Source organism: Pseudophryne corroboree, chromosome 4 (genome assembly GCF_028390025.1).
Source record: "Pseudophryne corroboree isolate aPseCor3 chromosome 4, aPseCor3.hap2, whole genome shotgun sequence".
Taxonomy (NCBI): Eukaryota; Metazoa; Chordata; class Amphibia; order Anura; family Myobatrachidae; genus Pseudophryne; species Pseudophryne corroboree.
The window spans coordinates 295,701,662-295,723,621 of NC_086447.1; the positions used below are offsets into that span (position 1 = coordinate 295,701,662).

General features: G+C 43.8%; 1 protein-coding gene across 2 annotated transcripts in view; it reads left to right on the plus strand.

Annotated features, from left to right (window-relative positions):
* PRKCI (protein kinase C iota) overlaps window positions 1-21,960 on the plus strand; it is a 418,248-nt gene that overhangs the window by 179,073 nt on the left and 217,215 nt on the right. For both annotated transcript variants that reach the window (XM_063916222.1, XM_063916220.1), the window contains one exon: window positions 17,753-17,874. In XM_063916222.1, the coding sequence (XP_063772292.1) occupies window positions 17,760-17,874 (115 nt within the window). In that variant the 5' untranslated portion in view covers window positions 17,753-17,759. The remainder of the gene's footprint in view (window positions 1-17,752; window positions 17,875-21,960) is intronic.

A 21,960-nucleotide genomic window follows, 5' to 3' on the forward strand; every position in this document is an offset into this window, starting at 1 on the left:
CCCTGCATCGTGGGACTGAGGGGAGAGAAGCAGATCCTACTTCTTCTGAGTTCAAGGGCTCTGCTTCTTAGGCTACTGGACACCATTAGCTCCAGAGGGTTCGATCACTTGGTACGCCTAGCTGCTTGTTCCCGGAGCCGCGCTGTCACCCCCCTCATAGAGCCAGAAGACAGAAGCCGGGTGAGTATGAGAAGATCAGAAGACTTCAGTGATGGCAGAAGACGGCGTTTGAGGTACCGTGCAGCGCGCCATGCTCCCACACATAACACGGCACTACAGGGTACAGGGCGCAGGGGGGGGGGGGCGCCCTGGGCAGCATGGGGGACCTCAAACAGCACTGGCATAAGATATAACAGTGCCCAGGCACAAGTTAAGGTACCCCCGCCAGTATAAAGATTTTTTTAAGCGGGACTGAAGTGCGCCATGTAGTGGGCGGGGCTTCGCCCACACAGCTCTGACCAGCGCCATTTTCTCTTCACAGAAGCTGCAGAGACGCTGGCCCTGACCTCCACACTGCTGTACAAGTAACAGGGTGCAAAACGGGGGGGGGGGGGGGGGCACAAGTGATTTGGTGCTAAATTATGTGTGTATATATATATATATATATATATATATATATATATATTGTCGAAGTCAAAAGTATTACATAAAAAGAACATACAAACTACACACATTGAGTCGCTATACTTGCAAATACGCGCAGCGAGCACAGCAAAATATGGTAACACACGCATTTACACGGACATGCCACAGAGATGGATTCGACACTTATTTCATACAGTACATAATTATAATAATATCAAGCGCCAGACATCATGATGATTTAAAATTATATAATGAAGTAATGTCATGTATGTGTATTATTTGAACGAAGCCAGATACACCTGTCATATTTGGTATTAAAGCAAGCAGATTAATGTGTAGATTCATTTGATACTTGTTATTAAGTTGTAGGACATTGCAACAAGGAGTTATTATTAAATATATGATAGCTAAAAATCACTCTTATTAGTACAATGGACAGGATACTCAGGCCAGCCCCTTTGGATGTCTTGAAGGCTGAACCTGTTGAGCATATACAAATAGACTAGTGACTCCTCATGAATGAGAAAGTCCCCTCCCCCAAAAACTAGATAACACATTGCTGATCACACAGGAGTTAGTTGCTGTTTTGTCTCAGAGGATGATGGAGTTGCTTCTAGACCAGTTCCTGCATGATTTTACAGAGAGAGAGTGATGAATTTATATGAGAAAGATAATGGTATTGTATGCTGGCCTGTAACTGTATGTATTAACTGCTTACAGTATAAATTGTAATCATGTAATTATGTGTATACTGTACATTGTAATATATTGAATCCATATCCTTTTAATAACAAATATATACATCAGTGAGCTTTGGAACTCAGATAATGTGTGGGAGTATTGTTTTCTCTTATGGAATGCAGTGTTTTGCTATGTATAGCACACATTCATGGCACATGGTAATAAGAGGTGCAGGCGTTTACAATATATATTAGAGCGGGTATTTTAAATATTTGTAAGGAAACAATTTGGTATTCACAGATGGGGGCTCGTAAAGGGATATCATGGTCTGAATGATGCACTGTACATTATAAACGGGACGCTGTGGTCGATCAGCTTGTGGTGGACGCATCTTAAAGCTGAGAAAATCATATCCGTGTGTATTGTTGTGTTATATCCGTAAGCCAATGATATGAAATTTCAAGGGACAATGTGTTTCTCATAATATTTAAGATGCTAAAATGTATTTTTATTGTTGCAAAACAAAGTTCAAATAAATCATATTGTGTTTGATTCAGATTGGATTGTTTATCTGTTAAGTAGATTTAAAAGTACATTTAAAAGTTGCTGCATAGCCTTGATATAGGTTTTTGGTTTTTTTTTAAACTCAGGACTAAAATAAGTTCTGGTGCTTGTATTGTCACACGCCAGAGGCGGCGTTCACCGCGCTTACCCCTGCATGTCTGCTGGTCTGTGTCGCGGCCTCCGCCTTCGGTGGGCCACGGGCTCCTGCGTCTGGCTGGCGCGGCTCCTAGCGGTTCTCCAGGGCATGGGCGCCGCCATGACACCCGGCATCACGTGGACGGGGGGCAGGTGACGTCATCAGACTGCTCCGCCAATCCAGCGGTGGCGGGAGATTCAAAGTCAGACGCCGGACAGAGCCTCAGTGCCCGAGTATCGTCTTTCCCTGACGTAGATGCCAGCGCTCTTGTTCCCGGCAAGGATCTCTGAAGCTTGTACTCCAGTGTCTCCGGCATTTCCAGGTGCCAGCTCCCTGCACCGGTTCCAGTATACACAGCGGTCGGTGTATCTCTCTGCGACCAGTCATCGGTGCTCCTAGGAATCAGCGTGGGCTGCGGGCCCTAAGTCACTGTTCTCAAGTTCTACAAATTAACAGCGTCTTAAACCCCTGCACTTCAGTTCTTCACATCATCAGCGTCTCAGTCACCGTTCACAAGTTCTACAAATTAACAGCGTCTTAAACCTCTGCACTTCAGTTCTTCACATTATCAGCGTCTCAGTCACCGTTCACAAGTTCTACAAACTAACAGCGTCTTAAACCACTGCACTTAAGTTCTGCAAATCATCAGCGTCCTAAACCTCTGCACTAAAGTTCTACAAATTACCAGTGTCTTAACCATCGCTCACAAGTTCTACAAGGTATCAGTGACTTTTAGACATCACCCACAGTTCCTACAGTCACCAGCATTTCTAATATTGCTCACTAAACCCTTCAATGGGTCTGGACATTCCCTCATAAGTTCCTTTATGATATATGACTTTAAGTTGTACTTTTCCTACAATAAAGTTCTTCAATATTTCATCAAACCTTACTGTCAGCGTCCTGTATAAGGAAATCCTATATTAGGCCACCCCAGTTCCAGCTCAGTTGTGGTTCATCTTCCCGACCATCGGAAGAATCCCTGAGTCCACAACATCCTCGGTCTAGGCCAGTGACATGTATAATGTGTGATTTCTTTGTGACAAAGGAAGCCGCATGGTCTGTCCTCCATTTTGGACTAACCACATGGCCTGTCCACCATTTTGTGTAAACCTCATGGATGTGGAAGGGGGAGGAGCAGTGGCCATTTTAGGAAGGTCATTTTCTAAATAGCTGATTTTCAGTCTGCTCAGAACAATCAGTTTCCTTGGCCACATCAAGCACCATTTATGAGTTACCAATGCATTTATTTAACCCAGGCCATAGTCAATTACAAATAGTTTCAATTGGGCCTAGTGAGAGTAAATAGTGAGATAAATGCTTGGCTTGGTGTAAGAAGTTGCACACAGATAGAAAAAGGAAAGAAAGAGTTGGTTTTGTTTTTTTTTTTCCTTCCAAGACTTGTTGAATCTTCTTACTAGGGAGGATAGCCATTGAAATGCAAATTAACCTGTGTAACTGCTTTTTTTAGCAGCGAAAAGCAAATGGCTTTGATATGCAAATAAGATGTAAGGTGTCTCATAGGAGACCAGTGAATGGTACATATATATAATATTATAATTATGTGTATATTTATATCAGTGTATGTTCTGCAAGATAGCTATCCAATCTGAATCATATCATTTAAATTATAGATTATTGCAATCATTATAGATCTGTGTGAAACCGGATACATTTGTTGCTATATAGGTAAATTTAAAATAACAGTATTTTAAGGAAGGAAGTGTAAAGACACAAATGCAGGTCTGCATAAAAGTTTATACAGAACAAGTTGTGTCTAGTGGGCAATAGTAATTAGTATTGTTCACATTTATAGAGCTGTGTGATTTGTTTTATTGCAGACACAGGGTTTTGTACACTTGTCTCGGACAAAGTACAGGACTGCGCACGCAGCGTAAAAGACACGCACGGTCGCGTGTTTATGCAAAATGCGTAAGAGTGCGGGCGCTAAGTACAAATTACACAATAGTGTCGTTTAGCTAAAAGGTGGGACAGTAGCCATGCTACAAAAGCATAAAACCTACCCGGTTTCTAAAGCAGATTAGTATAAAACTTTTGTTTAAACTGTATTGCCTCTGGGGGTAAAGCTGCCAATCGGAACGAGTGAAAATTTTCTGTACAGAAAAACAAAGCGTATTTGAGTGAGTGAAAGCGGAGTGAGTGGAGCTAAACCCAGGAACTAAGTGGTCTAAGTGGCTGGAGTGGTAACACTGGGTTAGTAGAGGCCCGGTGGCGTAGGGTTCGCTACCTTCCGTGATTAGAACTAAGTGGTCTAAGTGGTCTTAGTGATCCCATACAACTAAGTGGTCTGGAGTGGTCTAGGCTAAGTGGTCTACAGCAATCCTAGGGCATATAGATAACTAGTATCTATAGGCTGTGCGATTGCATCGCTTGTCCGTTTGTTCTACACAGCACAACGTGATACCATTGTGTCATATGCGCTGTGGAAGAGCATACGCAGACGTGATTGTATAGACAAAGTGGTTTTTCTTTGATAACATCGGGAAATCTCCCTGGTGGGCTTCCACTGGAAAGGGTGAAGAATAGTTATCTAATTTCTCTGTTTTTCACCCTACAAACAATTCCAGTTGAAAGATACCGAAAAGGAATTTTTCGCTGCCTCTCTCAGGAAAATATTCCAACAGAACTTCCACCGAAAGAAATTATGGTGCTGTAAGGTCTGATAGAAGCCCTAAGTTGGGTACATCGCCTTCGCTATCGACAGTGTATGTAGTAGTGGCCAACGTGGGCGAGAGTGGGTGGAAGCGCTCGGAGAACTTTCACCGTGGCCTTATATTGAGTATTTTGGTGTTTGTGGGAAAAGGCCCACAAATTATGGGAGCCAGTTGCTCAACTAAGGGACGTATGGTAGGCAGGGTTCAGGCAGAAGAATTGCGTCCGAAAGGGTCAGCAAGGCTTATTTTGCAATGAATGGTTACGTATGACTGACAAAGATAGGGTACCATTCCCTAGGGTGGGCAGCTTTGAACCAGAGGTACTGCAGAACTTAATGATAAGGATATGTCTGATAAAATCCAGAAAACAAAGGGTCAGACATACAAATTGTTTAAACCTGTGGCAGCAAGAGGGGTTGGTGAGTTTGATCCTAAGGTATTGCAGGTGGTATGTCTAACCAAAGTCATATAAGACAAAAATGAAAATATAAGAACTGTTTGAATTTGTAGCAACAATAAACAAGTAGGAAGAAAAAAAAAGAGAATGCAAGTACACCGCCATATGTAGATGTGGAAGCAGTTACGGCCAGCATACAAACTATAGAAAATATGAAAAATATGACTGTAACCTATATATGTACTAATGAATGTTGAAGTTTTATTTAGGAGGAGAAGGTGACCTGATTGTTTTCAGCCATTTCTCATGTACCCAGAGGAGTATCCAACCGGTAAAAGAAGAGCAGTAGCCTGTGGGGGAAGTGGCTGAGACCAGTGGAAGAGGTAAGTATGGTATCATTTGTGTACATATATAGTAAAACCCCAAAATAAAAAAAAATAAAAATCAAGAAAGTAACGTCAGAAATGGAAAAAAATCTGTCCGCACATTAGTAAAGCGGACAGAGACAAGGTAACCCCCGGGTATTTCTTTCAGTTACCATATAAGAAGTATTCATTCCTAGTAATGCTCCTAGTCAAGATGAGCTCGGAAATGTTTGTTGGACCATGTGCAGACCCTTAATACGGGATGAGAAGTATTGAATGAATACTTTGCATGACCTAGAAGCTTGTTAAACTTTTTTATTTGGTTTTTGTCTCTTGCAGTAATAGAAAACTCTCCATCTGGATAAGATCACTGGTAAACACTAATTCGGCAAATGGGAGGTGGCTGTCTCTGTGCAAATGAACGGGCTCAATAAGGCATTGAGGGTCAGGGTGCAGACTTCTTTGCAAAATTGGAAAGGGGTCACAGTAGCTAATCTTAGATAGTGTGCTATTGAACATCACCAGAATAGTGCTAGGCGCAGAGAACAACAGGTGGAGAGGTTGAGGACGGTAAGTATACTAGCACATACAGGAAAGACCCATCAGTCCAAACCCCAGATCCCTAATGGTCAATAATATGTTACACTTGTAGGAAGGAAGGGCATTTTGTCAGAGATTGTAGGAGTAGTAGGACACATAGTCAATATAGACCCCCTAGACAGAAAACACAAGCCACATTATTAAACACATAGACGGGACCAAGGGACATATAGTAATGAATCATAAGCCATATATATTTTGTATAGACACTGATATGCCTGTTGGTGAATGGCAAACCTGACATTTTCTTTTTCATTTTCTTCTTCTTTCTCTCCTCTAGAGATGTTTTTTTTTTTTTTTTTTTTGAGTTATGCTCATGGTACTCTACATTGCAAACACACGATAGTAAATTAAAATGAAAAATTTGTGTTCCCTACAGGAAAAGGCAGTCTGGAGGACAAAGGGGTATGGTCAGGAGTCCTCAGGACTGTGGACAGGTGGACACGGTAAGCCAGTAGCCCCCAGAGCATACCTTCCAAGTCTAGCTGAGGTGGCACACGGCCTGACTCATCTAGGCAAAGAGGGTATGTGCAGGCTGATGAGAGCCTACTGGTGTGCGCCAGGATTCTATTCTCATGCAGGTAAGAGAGCAATGACCTGTCTTGCTTGCTTGAGGAAGAATATTTGTAAAGCAATACCAACAGAGCCATCCCATATCCCTTCTGCAGACGGAGCTTTTCAGGAAATACAAATCGACTTCGTACAGTTAACACCCTTTAGGAATTATTGTTATGTATTGGTGTGCACTGATGTTTTCTCAAACTGGGTAGAGGCATTTCCTGCTGCCACGGATGCTGCTGTGTTTACCGCAAAGAAAAATTGCGCAGAAATCTGTGTGTAGATAATGGTACCCCTAGAAGTAGGAGCAAAGCTTGAAATTGTACTATTGTGATCATAGATACTGCCACTAGTATTATGTAGCATCGGAACCACTCCCAGATCTTCACTCAACGAATCACCCTCTTCGAAATTTGTTTTTGTTTTTGTTTTGGTATTTGTGTCTTTTTTTGGGTTGTTTTTGGAAGACAACCTCATGTCATGATTGATCCGCACAATGATCAGAAATACACCAATGAGGTGACAGTACAGTACCTTATTGAGATGAGCCAGCATTTGAGAACTTGACAAAAGAACTTGAAACTGTTGATTGCTGGTATGCCAAATACTAACTGTCTTGATTGTGAACCAAGAGACTGTGTGATTGTTCTTATGCTCAGGTTGCCTAATAGACAGGTGGGAAGGACCATACCAAGTTTTGTTGACAGCACTATCCCAGTGAAAGTAGCCGAGAGAGAGACTTGGGTCCACGATTCCCATTGCAGGAAAGTTGGTAGTCCGGAAGGAACTCGTAAATGGAGTGAGATCGCAAAAGTTTCACCAGAGACTCTGTTCCGTGAAGACTGAGAGGCGGCACTTTTGAACACTACCTGAGCGTACTAAAGGATTGCAGAAAGACCAGTCATTGTAATTGATTTGTTATGAACAAGAGTTGTTTTGTTCTATTTCTCTTTTCTCTCTTTCCCGCTGACAAACATTTTTTTTCAGGATATTCTATTTTTGCGAGTTTTTTTTTTATGAGGAGTCGAGTGTGGGACTGGAACTGGTTCTGGAGGAAGGAGTGATTTCCTTATAGGATCCCAGGATTAGCCGATCAGTTTGTTAAAGTCAGAGAAAAATCAAAGGTCTAGTAGTTATGGAGTTCAGAGGTAATCAGGAACAATCAAACAATGGCTATTCACACACTGCAGATAAAGAGCTCATTAATATATGTTTAAGAAAGGTTTATGAGTGGCTCTCCCCGAACTCCGAAGGTTTATGTTATTTAGGAAGGACACTACTTATAACCCTTGTTCAATGTTAAACAGACCTAGCATACGTTTCGGAAATGGAAACAATGTTCAGAAAATGATAGGAATATGTAGATTATGAAAATTTTATATGTCACTGTCACGATTTGTTTGTGTCTTCTTCATCTACCCAGCAGAACCTCAATCGAATCCAAACATCAGTGTACAAAGACGTAGGTACATGTATGTGTGAAATGTTCGTCGCAAATCAGACATTATAGGCCAAAGCACTGTCCCAGCATACTATATAGGTTGAATGTTGTCCCACACCCAACCAGTGGTCCCGTGACGGCCGAGTGCATATAGAGGATGTCTCGTCCTCCTCTCTGTCTTCCCCAAATATAGTCAAGTGTCTGATTTGTGAAATGAATACATACTTGTGTCTAGGTCACCGATTATTGTATGAAGTATTTTTTTTTCTTATGTTAATAATTGATGGCAGTTATTGTTTACTGCCAAAGGGTGGACTGTCTAAGTCAAAAATATTACATAAAAAGAACATACAAACTACACACATTATGAGTAGCTATACTTGCAAATGCGCGCAGCGAGCACAGCAAAATATGGTAACACACGCATTTACACGGACATGCCACAGAGATGGATTCGAAACTTATTTCATACAGTACATAATTATAATAATATCAAGCGCCAGACATCATGATGATTTAAAATTATATAATGAAGTAATGTCATGTATGTGTATTATTTGAACGAAGCCAGATACACCTGTCATATTTGGTATTAAAGCAAGCAGATTAATGTGTAGATTCATTTGATACTTGTTATTAAGTTGTAGGACATTGCAACAAGGAGTTATGATTAAATGTATGAAAGCTAAAAATCACTCTTATTAGTACAATGGACAGGAAACTCAGGCCAGCCCCTTTGGATGTCTTCAAGGCTGAACCTGTTGAGCATATACAAATAGACTAGTGACTCATCATGAATGAGAAAGTCCCCTCCCCCCAAAACTAGATAACACATTGCTGATCACACAGGAGTTAGTTGTTGTTTTGTCTCAGAGGATGATGGAGTTGCTTCTAGACCAGTTCCTGCATGATTTTACAGAGAGAGAGAGAGAGTGATATGGAGAGACGAATTTATATGAGAAAGATAATGGTATTGTATGCTGGCCTGTAACTGTATGTATTAACTGCTTACTGTATAAATTGTAATCATGTAATTATGTGTATACTGTACATTGTAATATATTGAATCCATATCCTTTTAATAACAAATATATACACCAATGAGCTTTGGAACTCAGATAATGTGTGGGTGTATTGTTTTCTCTTATGGGATGCAGTGTTTTGCTATGTATAGCGCACATTCATGGCACATGGTAATAAGAGGTGCAGGCGTTTACAATATATATTAGAGCGGGCATTTTAAATATTTGTAAGGTAACAATTTGGTATTCACTATATATATATATATATATATATATATATATATATATATAAAGCGCTAACAGGTCTGGGCAGTCTTGTTACTTGTTTCAGTACCGGGATAGGCGCTGGGTGTGAGCTGGCTGAACTCTCTCTGTGTCTCTCTGGAAGGCTTTATTGTGGGTCTGTCTCCTATAGCCCCAGTGTGGTTGTGGGTGTCGGTACGTGTGTGTTGACATGTCTGAGGATGAGTGCTCTTCCCAGGAGGAGGCTGGAGTGGAGACAGAAAATACTGTGAGAGTGACCGTGTCGGCACCGCCGACGGATGATTGGGTGAATATGTTGAGTGTTTTAAACGCAAATGTGACTAAGTTGACTAATAGATTTGATAAATCTGAGTCTAAGTACCAGATATGGAGGAAATCCATGGAAGATGCTTTGTCACAGGCCCAGACCCCTTCGGGGTCACAGAAACGTGCATTTACCCAGATAGCAGATACAGATACCGACACGGAATCTGATTCCAGTGTCGACTATAGTGATGCCAGAATACATCCAAAACTGGTTAAGAGTATTCAGTACATGATTGTGGCAATAAAAGAAGTATTACATATCACTGAAGACCCTGCTGTTGCTGATACTAGGGTCTGCATGTTTAAAGGAAAGAAATCTGAGGTAACGTTTCCTCCCTCTCATGAACTGAACGCACTTTGTGAAAAAGCTTGGGAAAATCCTGACAAAAAGATACATGTTCCCAAAAGAATTCCAGTGGCATATACGTTCCCCTCTGGGGACAGGGAAAGGTGGGAGTCAATCCCCACGGTAGACAAAGCTTTATCGCGTCTATCCAAAAAGGTGGCGCTTCCGTCCCCTGACACGGCAGCCCTAAAGGATCCTGCGGATCGTAAGCAGGAAAATACACTAAAATCCATTTATGTCACTACAGGGTCGCTGCTCAGGCCTGCCGTTGCTGCGGCATGGGTGAGTAGCGCTATTGAAAGGTGGGCAGATAACTTGTCATCTAAGGTAGATACCCTAGACAGGGATAGTGTGCTTTTGACTCTGGGTCACATCAGGGACGCTGCAGCATATTTAAAAGAAGCTGTAAGGGATATTGGCCTTTTGGGGTCAAGGGCCAATGCCATGGCAGTCTCGGCAAGGAGAGCGTTGTGGATTCATCAGTGGAATGCTGACGCTGACTCTTAAGAAGGCGATGGAGTCTCTACTGTTTAACGGTAGGGTCTTGTTTGGCGACGGCCTCACTGACCTGGTGTCTACGGCTACCACAGGTAAGTCTTCATTTTTACCTTATGTTCCTGCACAGCAGCAGAAATCGCCTCACTATCAGATGCAGTCCTTTCAGCCCAATAAATTCAAAAAAGGACGTGGGTCCTCCTTCCTTGCTGCGAGAGGAAGAGGACGGGGAAAAAGGTCACAGGCTGTGGCAAGTTCCCATGAGCAGAAGTCCTCTCTGGCTTCTACCAAATCCACCGCATTACGCTGGGGCTCCTCTGCGGGAGTCCGCACCAGTGGGGGCACGTCTCCAACTCTTCAGTCAGGTCTGGGTGCACTCGGACCTGGATCCTTGGATAGCAAACATAGTAACCCAGGGGTACAAGTTAGAGTTTCAAGACGTGCCCCCTCACCGATTTTTCAAATCTGCCTTGCCAGCTTCTCTTCCAGAAAGGGAGATAGTAAGCGCTACGATACTAAAGTTGTGTCAGAATCAAGTGATTGTCACGATACCCCCGTCTCAACAGGGGAGGGTTTTTATTCGAGCCTGTTCGTGGTCCCGAAGCCGGATGGCTCAGTCAGACCGATTCTAAACCTAAAATCCCTCAATTTCTTTCTAAAAAAATTCAAGTTCAAGATGGAGTCTCTACGAGCAGTGATCTCCAGTCTGGAGGAGGGGGATTATATGGTGTCGGTCGACATAAAAGATGTCTACTTACATGTCCCCGTATATCCTCCACATCAGGCTTACCTGAGATTTGCTGTGCAGGATTGTCATTACCAATTTCAGACGTTGGCGTTTGGTCTGTCCACGGCTCCGAGGATTTTCACCAAAGTAATGGCGGAAATGATGGTTCTCCTGCACAAGCAGGTAATCACAATTATCCCGTATTTGGACGATCTCATAAAGGCGAGGTCAAAGGAGCAATTGTTGAAGAATGTTGCCCTTTCACTGACTACTCTGCAACAACACGGTTGGCTCCTAAATTTGCCAAAATCACAGTTGGATCCAACGACACGGCTGTCGTTCCTGGGTATGATTCTGGATACAGAATTGCAGAGAATTTTTCTTCCAGTGGAAAAAGCTCTGGAAATACAGAACATGGTAAAACAGATTCTGAAACCGGCAAAGGTGTCAGTTCTTCACTGCACTCGGTTGCTGGGGAAGATGGTGGCGGCCTATGAGGCCATCCCATATGCCAGGTTCCATGCCAGGGTGTTTCAGTGGAACCTGTTGGACCAGTGGTCCGGGTCTCACCTGGACATGCACCGGAAAATAATTCTATCTCCCAGGACCAGAATTTCCCTTCTGTGGTGGCTGCACAGTTCTCACCTTCTGGAGGGTCGCAGGTTCGGGATTCAGGATTGGATCCTGGTGACCACAGATACAAGCCTCCGAGGCTGGGGAGCAGTCACACAGGGAAGACACTTTCAGGGAAAGTGGTCAAGCCAGGAAGCTTGTCTACACATAAACATTCTGGAATTAAGAGCCATCTACAATGGCATACTGCAAGCAGAACATCTTCTTCAAGGTCTGCCGGTTTTGATTCAGTCAGACAACGTGACAGCAGTGGCGTACATAAACCGCCAAGGCGGAACAAAGAACAGAGTGGTGATGGGCGAGGCCACGAAGGTTCTTCGCTGGCCGGAAAGACATGCCAGCGCTCTGTCAGCAGTCTTCATTCCAGGAGTGGACAACTGGGAAGCAGACTTCATCAGCAGACACGATCTCCATCCAGGAGAGTGGGGTCTTCATCAAGAGGTCTTTGCAGAAGTGACAAGTCGTTGGGGAGTTCCTCAAGTAGACATGATGGCGTCCCGCCTCAACAAGAAACTTCAGAGATAGTGTTCTAGGTCAAAGGACCCTCAAGCGATAGCGGTGGACGCCCTAGTGACACCGTGGGTGTTTCAGTCTGTCTATGTGTTCCCTCCACTTTCACTCATTGCAAAGGTGCTAAAAATTATAAGAAGAACAAGGCGATCCTCATTGTTCCGGATTGGCCAAAAAGGGCCTGGTATCCAGATCTTCAGGAGTTGCTCATAGAAGATCCCTGGCCTCTTCCTCTTCGGGAGGACCTGTTACAACAGGGGCCGTGCGTGTATCAGAACTTACCGCGGCTGCGTTTGACGGCATGGCAGTTGAGCGCCAAATCCTAGCCCGAAAGGGTATTCCCAGTGAAGTCATTCCCACACTACTTCAGGCTAGAAAAGAAGTAACGGCAAAGCATTACCACCGTATTTGGAGAAAATATGCGTCTTGGTGTGACTCCAAGAAGGCTCCTATGGAAGAATTTCACCTGGGGCGTTTGCTCCATTTCCTATAAGCAGGTGTGGATGCGGGCCTAAAGTTAGGCTCTATTAAAGTACAGATTTCGGCCTTGTCGATCTTTTTACAGAAAGAATTGGCCTCCCTTCCAGAAGTTCAGACCTTCGTAAAAGGTGTGCTGTACATCCAACTTCCCTTTGTGCCCCCAGTGGCACCATGGGATCTTAATGTGGTGTTGCAATTCTTGCAGTCACATTGGTTTGAACCTTTGCGCAAGGTTGAGTTAAAATTCCTTACTTGGAAAGTGGTCATGTTGTTGGCCTTGGCGTCTGCAAGGCGAGTGTCTGAGTTGGCGGCTTTATCTCACAAAAGCGCCTATTTGATTTTCCATGCTGATAGAGCGGAGTTGTGAACTCGTCAACAATTTCTGCCAAAAGTGGTTTCATCATTTCATGTTAACCAGCCAATTGTGGTGCCAGTGGCTACTGACGCCTTGGCGGAGTCAAAGTCTCTCGATGTGGTCAGAGCTTTGAGGATCTATGTCGCCAGGACGGCGCAGCTTAGGAAAACAGAGGCTCTGTTTGTCCTGTGGGCTCCCAACAAGATTGGGGCTCCTGCTTCTAAGCAGACTATTGCGCACTGGATCTGTAATACGATTCAGCAGGCTCAGTCTACGGCAGGATTGCCGTTACCAAAATTGGTTAAAGCCCATTCTACCAGAAAGGTGGGCTCATCCTGGGCGGCTGCCCGAGGGGTCTCGGCATTACAGCTTTGCCGAGCTGCTACTTGGTCGGGATCAAACACCTTTGCGAAATTTTACAAGTTTGATACCCTGGCTGAGGAGGACCTCTTGTTTGGTCAACTGGTGCTGCAGAGTCATCCGCACTCTCCCGCCCATTCTAGAGCTTTGGTATAAACCCCATGGTTCTTGAAGCATCCCCAGCATCATCTAGGACGTATGAGAAAATAGGATTTTAATACCTACCGGTAAATCCTTTTCTCTTAGTCCGTAGAGGATGCTGGGCGCCCGTCCCAGTGCGGGCTGTATCTGCAGTTTGGTTATTGTTACGCTCATGTTGAGTTCAGTCAACTCTGTGACTGCTGTTGGTCATGCCGTTGCATGCGTTGTTGTTGAATGCCATGTTGTACGGCGTGTTGGTGGTGTGAGCTGGTATGTATCTCAACTTAGTTTAAATTATTAATTAAATCCTTTTCCTCGAAATGTCCATCTCCCTGGGCACAGTTCCTATAACTGGAGTCTGGAGGAGGGGCATAGAGGGAGGAGCCAGTTCACACCCATTCAAAGTCTTATAGTGTGCCCATGTCTCCTGCGGATTCCGTCTATACCCCATGGTTCTCGATGCATCCCCAGCATCCTCTACGGACTAAGAAAAAAGGATTTACCGGTAGGTATTAAAATCCTATTTTCATTTGATATCCTGTTTAAAAATCAAACAAACCTGCTTTACCTAGTGCCTTCACAAGTACAAAATACTGTCAAAATTCACAGCAAGTTACAGAGTTATGGATGGCAAAGTATGTAGACTCGACAGATATAGTTACCAGCGTTTCAGTATGATAACAATGCATTAAAGGTGCAGGGAAACATTGGTAACTATACCTGCTGAGTCTGCATACTTTGTCATCCTGAGAGCAAAACCATGCTGTGAATTCTATATAAATTATTCTTAGATATAACACTCTTTGTGTGCGGGCACACTCTAAAATACACATGCCTTGGTGTGTGTTGTGATGCACTAGGCGTGCGTATATTGAGGCAGATGTATTAAGCCTGGAGAAGTGATAAAGCAGTGATAAGTGCAAGGTGATAACTCACCAGCCTGTCCGCTCCAATATGTAAATTGGCAGTTAGGAGCTGATTGGCTGGGGCGTTATCACCTTGCACTTATCACTGCTTTATCACTATCATTTCCCTACCTGAACCCTCTGGCACTTTCTCTTCATTTGATCCCACAAATGAAGATGAAGTATCAACACTCTTCTCATCCTGCTACTCTACTATCTCTCCTCTTAATCCTATACCCTCACAAAAAAGTAAAGGGGGGTACTGACGGGAGAGATGTGTGCTGAGCAATCTTAACACAGACCGCTCAGCACACATCTCTCCCCCCCGCTCAGCACTGCGCGATGTGCTGATCGATGGGGGGGGCCACGATGGGGGGCCGCTCACTTCACACAGCGGTGAAGTTAGCGACCCGCTAGATTGAGCACCGGTGATAGCGGTGCGCGGCCCTATCGCTTGTGGGGCATACACACGGCAGACGGCAGATCCGTGCTATAAATCTAAGCAATCTAGTCAGATTGCTTAGATTTTAAACACGGATCTTTCCGTGTGTACCCTTCTGAAAGCCCTGTCTCCTGTGCTCATCCCAACCTTAACTAACATCTGTAATCTCTATCTGCTTGTATCTTTCCTTCACTGTTCAAGCATGCAGTGATTACTCCCATTCTGAAAAAAAATAAATTCTGACCCTAACACTCTCTCAAACTACTGTCCCATCTCTCAGTCAGCTCCCATGTCTCTCCAAGCTACTTGAGAAACTTGCCTACATTCGCCTCACACACTTTCTTAACTCCTACAACTTATTGGACCCACATCAATCAGTCTTTTGCTCCCAACACTCCACAGAGACAGCACTGACTAAAGTACTGATTGGTCTGGTCACTGCGAAGTCTAAAGGCCATTACTTCTTATTCTTCTAGCTCTCTGCTGCTTTTGACACTGCTGACCGCTCTCTTCTCATACAAACACTGCAATCCTTAGGTCTTCAGGACACAGCCCTCTCTTGGTTCCTATCCTACCTATCTAATCGCTCTTTCAGTGTCCGTTTCTCTGAATCTACCTCCTCTTCGCTACCCCTTTCAGTTGGTGTACCAAAGGGCTCAGTCTTAGGCCCTCTACTTTTTTCAATCTATACCTCATCTCTTGGGAAACTAATCAGCTATTTTGGATTTCAGTACGCAGATGATACTCAAATCTACCTATCCTCCCCTGATTTGTCTCTATCTGTACTGGGCCGGGTCACTGAATGCCTCTCTGCCGTTTCACCTTGGATGTCATCTCGCCACCTCAAACTTAATATTTCCGAAACAGAGTTAATTGTATTTCCACCGCCCAATAGCAGTTACCAACCTGATATTTCTATCACTGTTGAGAACTCTACAAGCAACCCTACACCACAAGCTCGCCTCCTAGGTGTTGTACTTGACTCAGAGCTGTCCTTTGTTCCCCACATTCAATCTGTGTCACAATCAGTTACATGCATCTAAGAAACATATCCAAAATATGATCCTACCTTACACAAGACACTGCTAAAACTCTAATCCATGCTCTCATTATCTCCCGCATTGATTATTGCAATAGTCTTCTTACTGGTCTTGCTAAGAAGAGCCTCTCAGCATTACAATCCATTCAGAATGCAGCTGCGAGGCTAATCTTCCTCGCTAGACATTCATCGTATGCAGACCCACTCTGTCCGTCCCTCCATTGGCTAACTGTATTCTACCGTATTCATTCTAAAATACTGTTATGTGACATCATGCAGCCCACCAAGAACTTTTGCAATCTGGCGGACAGCTATGCAGTAGATAGGCATTCCTCCTGAATTCAGGTGCTATTTCATCATAGATTGTAAGCTTGCGAGCAGGGACCTCCTACCTCTATGACTGTTTGTTTTTACACAGTGTTGTCTTCTAATTGTGTCCAGTTGTAAAGCGCAATGGAATTTGCTGCGCTATATAAGAAACTGTGAATAATTTAATAAATAATAATCACCTCTTTATCACTGCTTTATCACCGCTTTATCACTTCTCCAGGCTTAATACAACTGCCCCATTGTGACAAAAAAGCTCCACGTGCAGTCGTTGGGGAAGGGAAACATAGTCATGTGATTTAGTGTGTCCAATCATGCTAGTGGGATTTCTGTCACATAACATAAATATAGATGTATGTATGTGTCTCTCTCTCTCTCTCTCTCTCTCTCTCACTATATATATATAAAATCTATGTATATAGATATGTGTGCTAAATGTCAAATCCCACTAACATGATAATATATTGTCTTATATATGTTTTTTTTTTCCTGTATCTCTGATAATTCTCCAATTTTACTCTTTAAAGTAGTTATCTTTAAACATTCTTGACAATTGGTACTAGGCACAAGTTACAAAACTGTGGCACATTTTAAGGATGCATAAGGTCTGTTAAGCCTCCAGTGAGGAATTTATGTTGACAATTGGTGATCTTTAAAACAATGGTACTCCGCTTCATTCTTTGCTTTTTTTTTTTTTTCTTTTTAAATCTGAGACTCCAGGGGGCATATTCAGTTACACCCTGCTGCTAATTACTGTGACACACGGGGAAAGGTTATTCGAATTAAAGCCTTTTCCCCATGCTGAAAATCAGGAGTTACTGTAAGGAGTGGAAACTCATTGATTCTGTGTAATGATTGGGGTTTTCCCTTCGCGTTACCCCACAGTGGTGCCTATTCCTCACAGACCAAAGAAAAGTATGCGTGTGTTAAGTCCTCAATAACTCATTCCAAATAGTTATATGACATACCTTTACAGTCTGATAGACCCAAAACATTACTTTAAAGATCTTCTTTGGAATCGCAGCTCAAAGGTTGCTAACTCAAGTTTCTACAATTCAACCAGATGGTGGCACTGTTGTGGTGTTTTTTGCAGTGTTCTTACAGCATGCAGTACTTCCCTTAGACAACAGTAGTATCCAGCTGGTCACATTATTTATTTTGCAGTGAGTAATGTCTAATTAATTTAGGAATTAGTTGAACTGTGCTTTCAGTGCCCCTATGTGTTGTAGTTTGGAAATTCTGGTTTTCATTTTTTATGTATTAACATACTGTAATTGGCAGGCAGATGTGTGCACTAAATGTGGACATATCTGGCTAGACTTGTAGCTTAAGTACACATTTACATGAGAAATGCACATTATGTTGATATGCCGTAATACTTGCTTTTTTCTTTCTCAGGGACATCATGATCACACATTTTGACCCCACCATCACCTTTGACGGACTAACTAATGAAGTGCGAGACATGTGTTCCTTTGACAATGAGCAGCTCTTCACAATGAAGTGGATTGATGAAGAAGGTAACTTACTAACCGGATGAGACCTTACCATGATTTCTGCTATATGAATATGTGTAGTCTTTGAATTGGCATAACACGTAAAGGGTACTTCATGCATATTACACAGTAATGGCTTGAGATCATTATAAAGGTGTACTTCTGACAGCAAGGAACCAGTCACGCACATAGAAGTTGTAGATGGGGAGGTTAGATTTGCAGAGATGACATGGCATTGCTCCATACATTCTCATGGACATTCAGAGATGTGATGCAGGTCTGCTTAGTCGGTCATAAATATTACTCGTAACATCTGTCATTTTTTAACAAATATTAATGAATTTATAATATGTTTGGGAATGGTAAAGTCTTTTAAATCAAAGTGGTTGAATTGGAAGTCCTTTGGCAACCAAAGTGTCAGCAACCCAAAAATTATCTTGACATTATTAGAATTTTTGAAGCAATTGTAAGTTCTTTAACCACTTAACTGGCTAATATTTTCCAAATATGTCCCCAAAATGATATATATATATATATATATATATATATATATATATATATATATATATAATTCTAATTATAAATTGCTATTTCAACTAGCTTTATTATATTTTTTTCAACAAATATCCTTAACCTTTATAATTGTTAACTTTATAAAAACACAATTATACTGTTAAAGATAGACTAGATTCCGATCAAAGGCGCTACACCCCAAAATACAACCATCTGTATAAAGTTCAAAATAGGGACCAGCATATAAAAGAAATTCTGGATTCCTTTCCTCCTGAATTCTGTGGTGTTGCGTGATATTCTTTCTCTTGATGGTGTATACACTTGAAAATAAAAGAAAATATAAATATATAAGTTTGTGTTTGTCTTCAGTAATATGACAAGTAATTCACCCACGGTGCACCTCACAATAGAATGTGATATTCAGTTAAAAAAGGCTTCTCCCACGACAAGGAAGAATGGTAAATAACATACCACACTTACTTAAACTAAATAGGGAATCATGTACATAGAAGTATCTTTCAACTTACCACTCGACACTGTAGCAAAACAAAAATTTCTCCTACTGTGGATATAGATAAAAGGCGTACCCAACTCACTTTAGTGCCAAGTGGAAGCTGTACCTAAAGGTTTCTTTAAAAACAATACTATATAGCCTCCATAAATGTGCGTACCCAACTGACAATTCAGGTTAGTAGTTTTCTCCTTTGAAGGTATCTTTATCACTTCATCCTCATATAGGGCGGGATTTACTATAAGCCATCGCCGCCTCTCGCTTTGATATTAATCGCATATGTACTAACATATGCGATTAGTATCGCAATGCGGTATAGGAGGCCCCCCGCGATGATGTCAGCGGGGGTCTCTGTCACCTCCCAGACTCGGGAGGTGACGTGTGCAGGGAGTCCCCGGGCTCCTCCTCCTCCCCCCTGCAGCCGGAAGGAGACAAGGCTGTGATGCGGGGGAGAAGGAGGAGGGGGGCCGCACCAGTAGCAGCTCAGGTATGCCGGGGGAGAAGGGGAGGTCGTCGTGAGCGGGGCGGCGGCGGGATGCGGCGTGGGGCGGCGGCGGCGGTAAGAATCCCATAGGCTTCTATAGGGTATCGCCATAAAAAGATGGCGATACCCTATGAGGCGAAAACGCAGCGGTCGGGAGTTAGTACATTTGAAAATGCAGTAAAACGGGGGGTTTACCGCATTTTCCCTTTAGTAAATCCCGCCCATGATCTCCTATAGTAACCAACCACAATATGTTCTAAAAGGTATTTATTTATAATTTCTCTAACGTCCTAGTGGATGCTGGGGACTCCGTAAGGACCATGGGGAATAGACTGGCTCCGCAGGAGACTGGGCACTCTAAAGAAAGATTTAGTACTACCTGGTGTGCAATGGCTCCTCCCTCTATGCCCCTCCTCCAGACCTCAGTTAGAATCTGTGCCCGGCCAGAGCTGGGTGCCTTTTAGTGAGCTCTCCTGAGCTTGCTAATAAGAAAGTATTTTAGTTAGGTTTTTTTATTTTCAGAGAGCTTCTGCTGGCAACAGACTCTCTGCTACGTGGGACTGTGGGGAGAGAAACAAACCTACTAACTGCGGCTAGGTTGCGCTTCTTAGGCTACTGGACACCATTGGCTCCAGAGGGATCGAACACAGGACCTGACCTTGTCGTCCGTTCCCGGAGCCGCGCCGCTGTCCCCCTCGCAGAGCCAGAAGTCAGAAGCCGGCAGAAGCAAGAAGACATCGAAATCGGCGGCAGAAGACTCCTGTCTTCACATGAGGTAGCGCACAGCACTGCAGCTGTGCGCCATTGCGCCCACACTACCCACACACTCCGGTCACTGCAGGGCGCAGGGGGGGGGGGCGCCCTGGGCAGCAATTAGGATACCTCTTGGCAAAAAGACACATATATACAGCTGGGCACTGTATATATGTACGAGCCCCCGCCATTTTATTACACAGACCCGGGACTGAAGCCCGCCGCTGAGGGGGCGGGGCCTTCTTCCTCAGCACTAACCAGCGCCATTTTCTCTTCACAGCTCCGCTGAGCGGAAGCTCCCCAGGCTCTCCCCTGCAGTATCAAGGTAGAAAAAGGGTAAAATGAGAGGGGGGGCACATAAATTTAGGCGCAAAATTATCATAAACAGCAGCTACTGGGTAAACACTAAGTTACTGTGTAATCCCTGGGTTATATAGCGCTGGGGTGTGTGCTGGCATACTCTCTCTCTGTCTCCCCAAAAGGCCTTGTGGGGTCCTGTCCTCAATTAGAGCATTCCCTGTGTGTGTGTGCGGTGTGTCGGTACGTTTGTGTCGACATGTTTGACGAGGACGGTTACGTGGAGGCAGAACAAGTGCAAGTGACTGTGGTGTCGCCGCCGACACCTGATTGGATGGATATGTGGAAGGTGTTAAATGATAATGTAAGCTCCTTGCATAAAACGTTGGATAATCAGTCAGGGCCTCAACCCGTGTCTGATTCTGCAGCTCAGAGGCCGTCAGGGTCTCAAAAGCGCCCACTATCCCAGTTGGTTGACACAGATGTCGACACGGATTCTGACTCCAGTGTCGATGACGATGAGGCAAAGTTGCAGCCTAAAATGACTAAAGCCATCCGATACATGATTATAGCAATGAAGGATGTATTGCACATACCGGAGGAAAACCCTGTCCCTGACAAAAGGGTATATATGTATGGGGAGAAAAAGCAAGAGGTGACTTTTCCCCCTTCACATGAGTTAAATGAATTATGTGAAAAAGCATGGGATTCCCCCGATAAGAAAGTGCTGATTTCCAAAATGTTACTTATGGCGTACCCTTTCCCGCCAATGGACAGGATGCGCTGGGAATCCTCCCCTAGGGTAGATAAAGCTCCGACACGCTTATCTAAAAAGGTGGCCCTGTCGTCACAGGATACGGCCGCCCTAAAGGATCCTGCAGATAGGAAGCAGGAAAGTATCCTGAAGTCTGTTTATGCACACTCAGGTACTATACTGAGGCCGGCTATTGCGTCGGCCTGGATGTGTAGTGCTGTAGCAGCATGGACAGATAATCTGTCTGAGGAAATGGATATCTTAGACAGGGATACCATTTTACTGACCCTGGGGCATATAAAAGACGCTGTCCTATATATGAGGGATGCCCAGAGGGACATTTGCCTACTGGGCTCTAGAATAAATGCAATGTCAATTTCTGCCAGAAGGGTCCTGTGGACTCGGCAATGGACAGGTGATGCCGACTCCAAAAAGCACATGGAGGTGTTACCTTACCAGGGTGTGGAATTGTTTGGGGACGGTCTCTCGGACCTAGTTTCCACAGCTACGGCTGGGAAGTCAGACATTTTTTGCCATATATTCCCTCACAGCCTAAGAAAGCACCGTATTACCAAATGCAGTCCTTTCAATCACAGAGAAGCAAGAAGGTCAGAGGTGCGTCCTTTCTGGCCAGAGGCAGGGGTAGAGGAAAGAAGCTGCACAACACAGCTAGTTCCCAGGAACAGAAGTCTTCCCCGGCTTCCACTAAATCCACCGCATGACGCTGGGGCTCCACAGGAGCCAGGAGCGGTGGGGGCGCGTCTCCGAAATTTCAGCCACCAGTGGGTTCGCTCACAG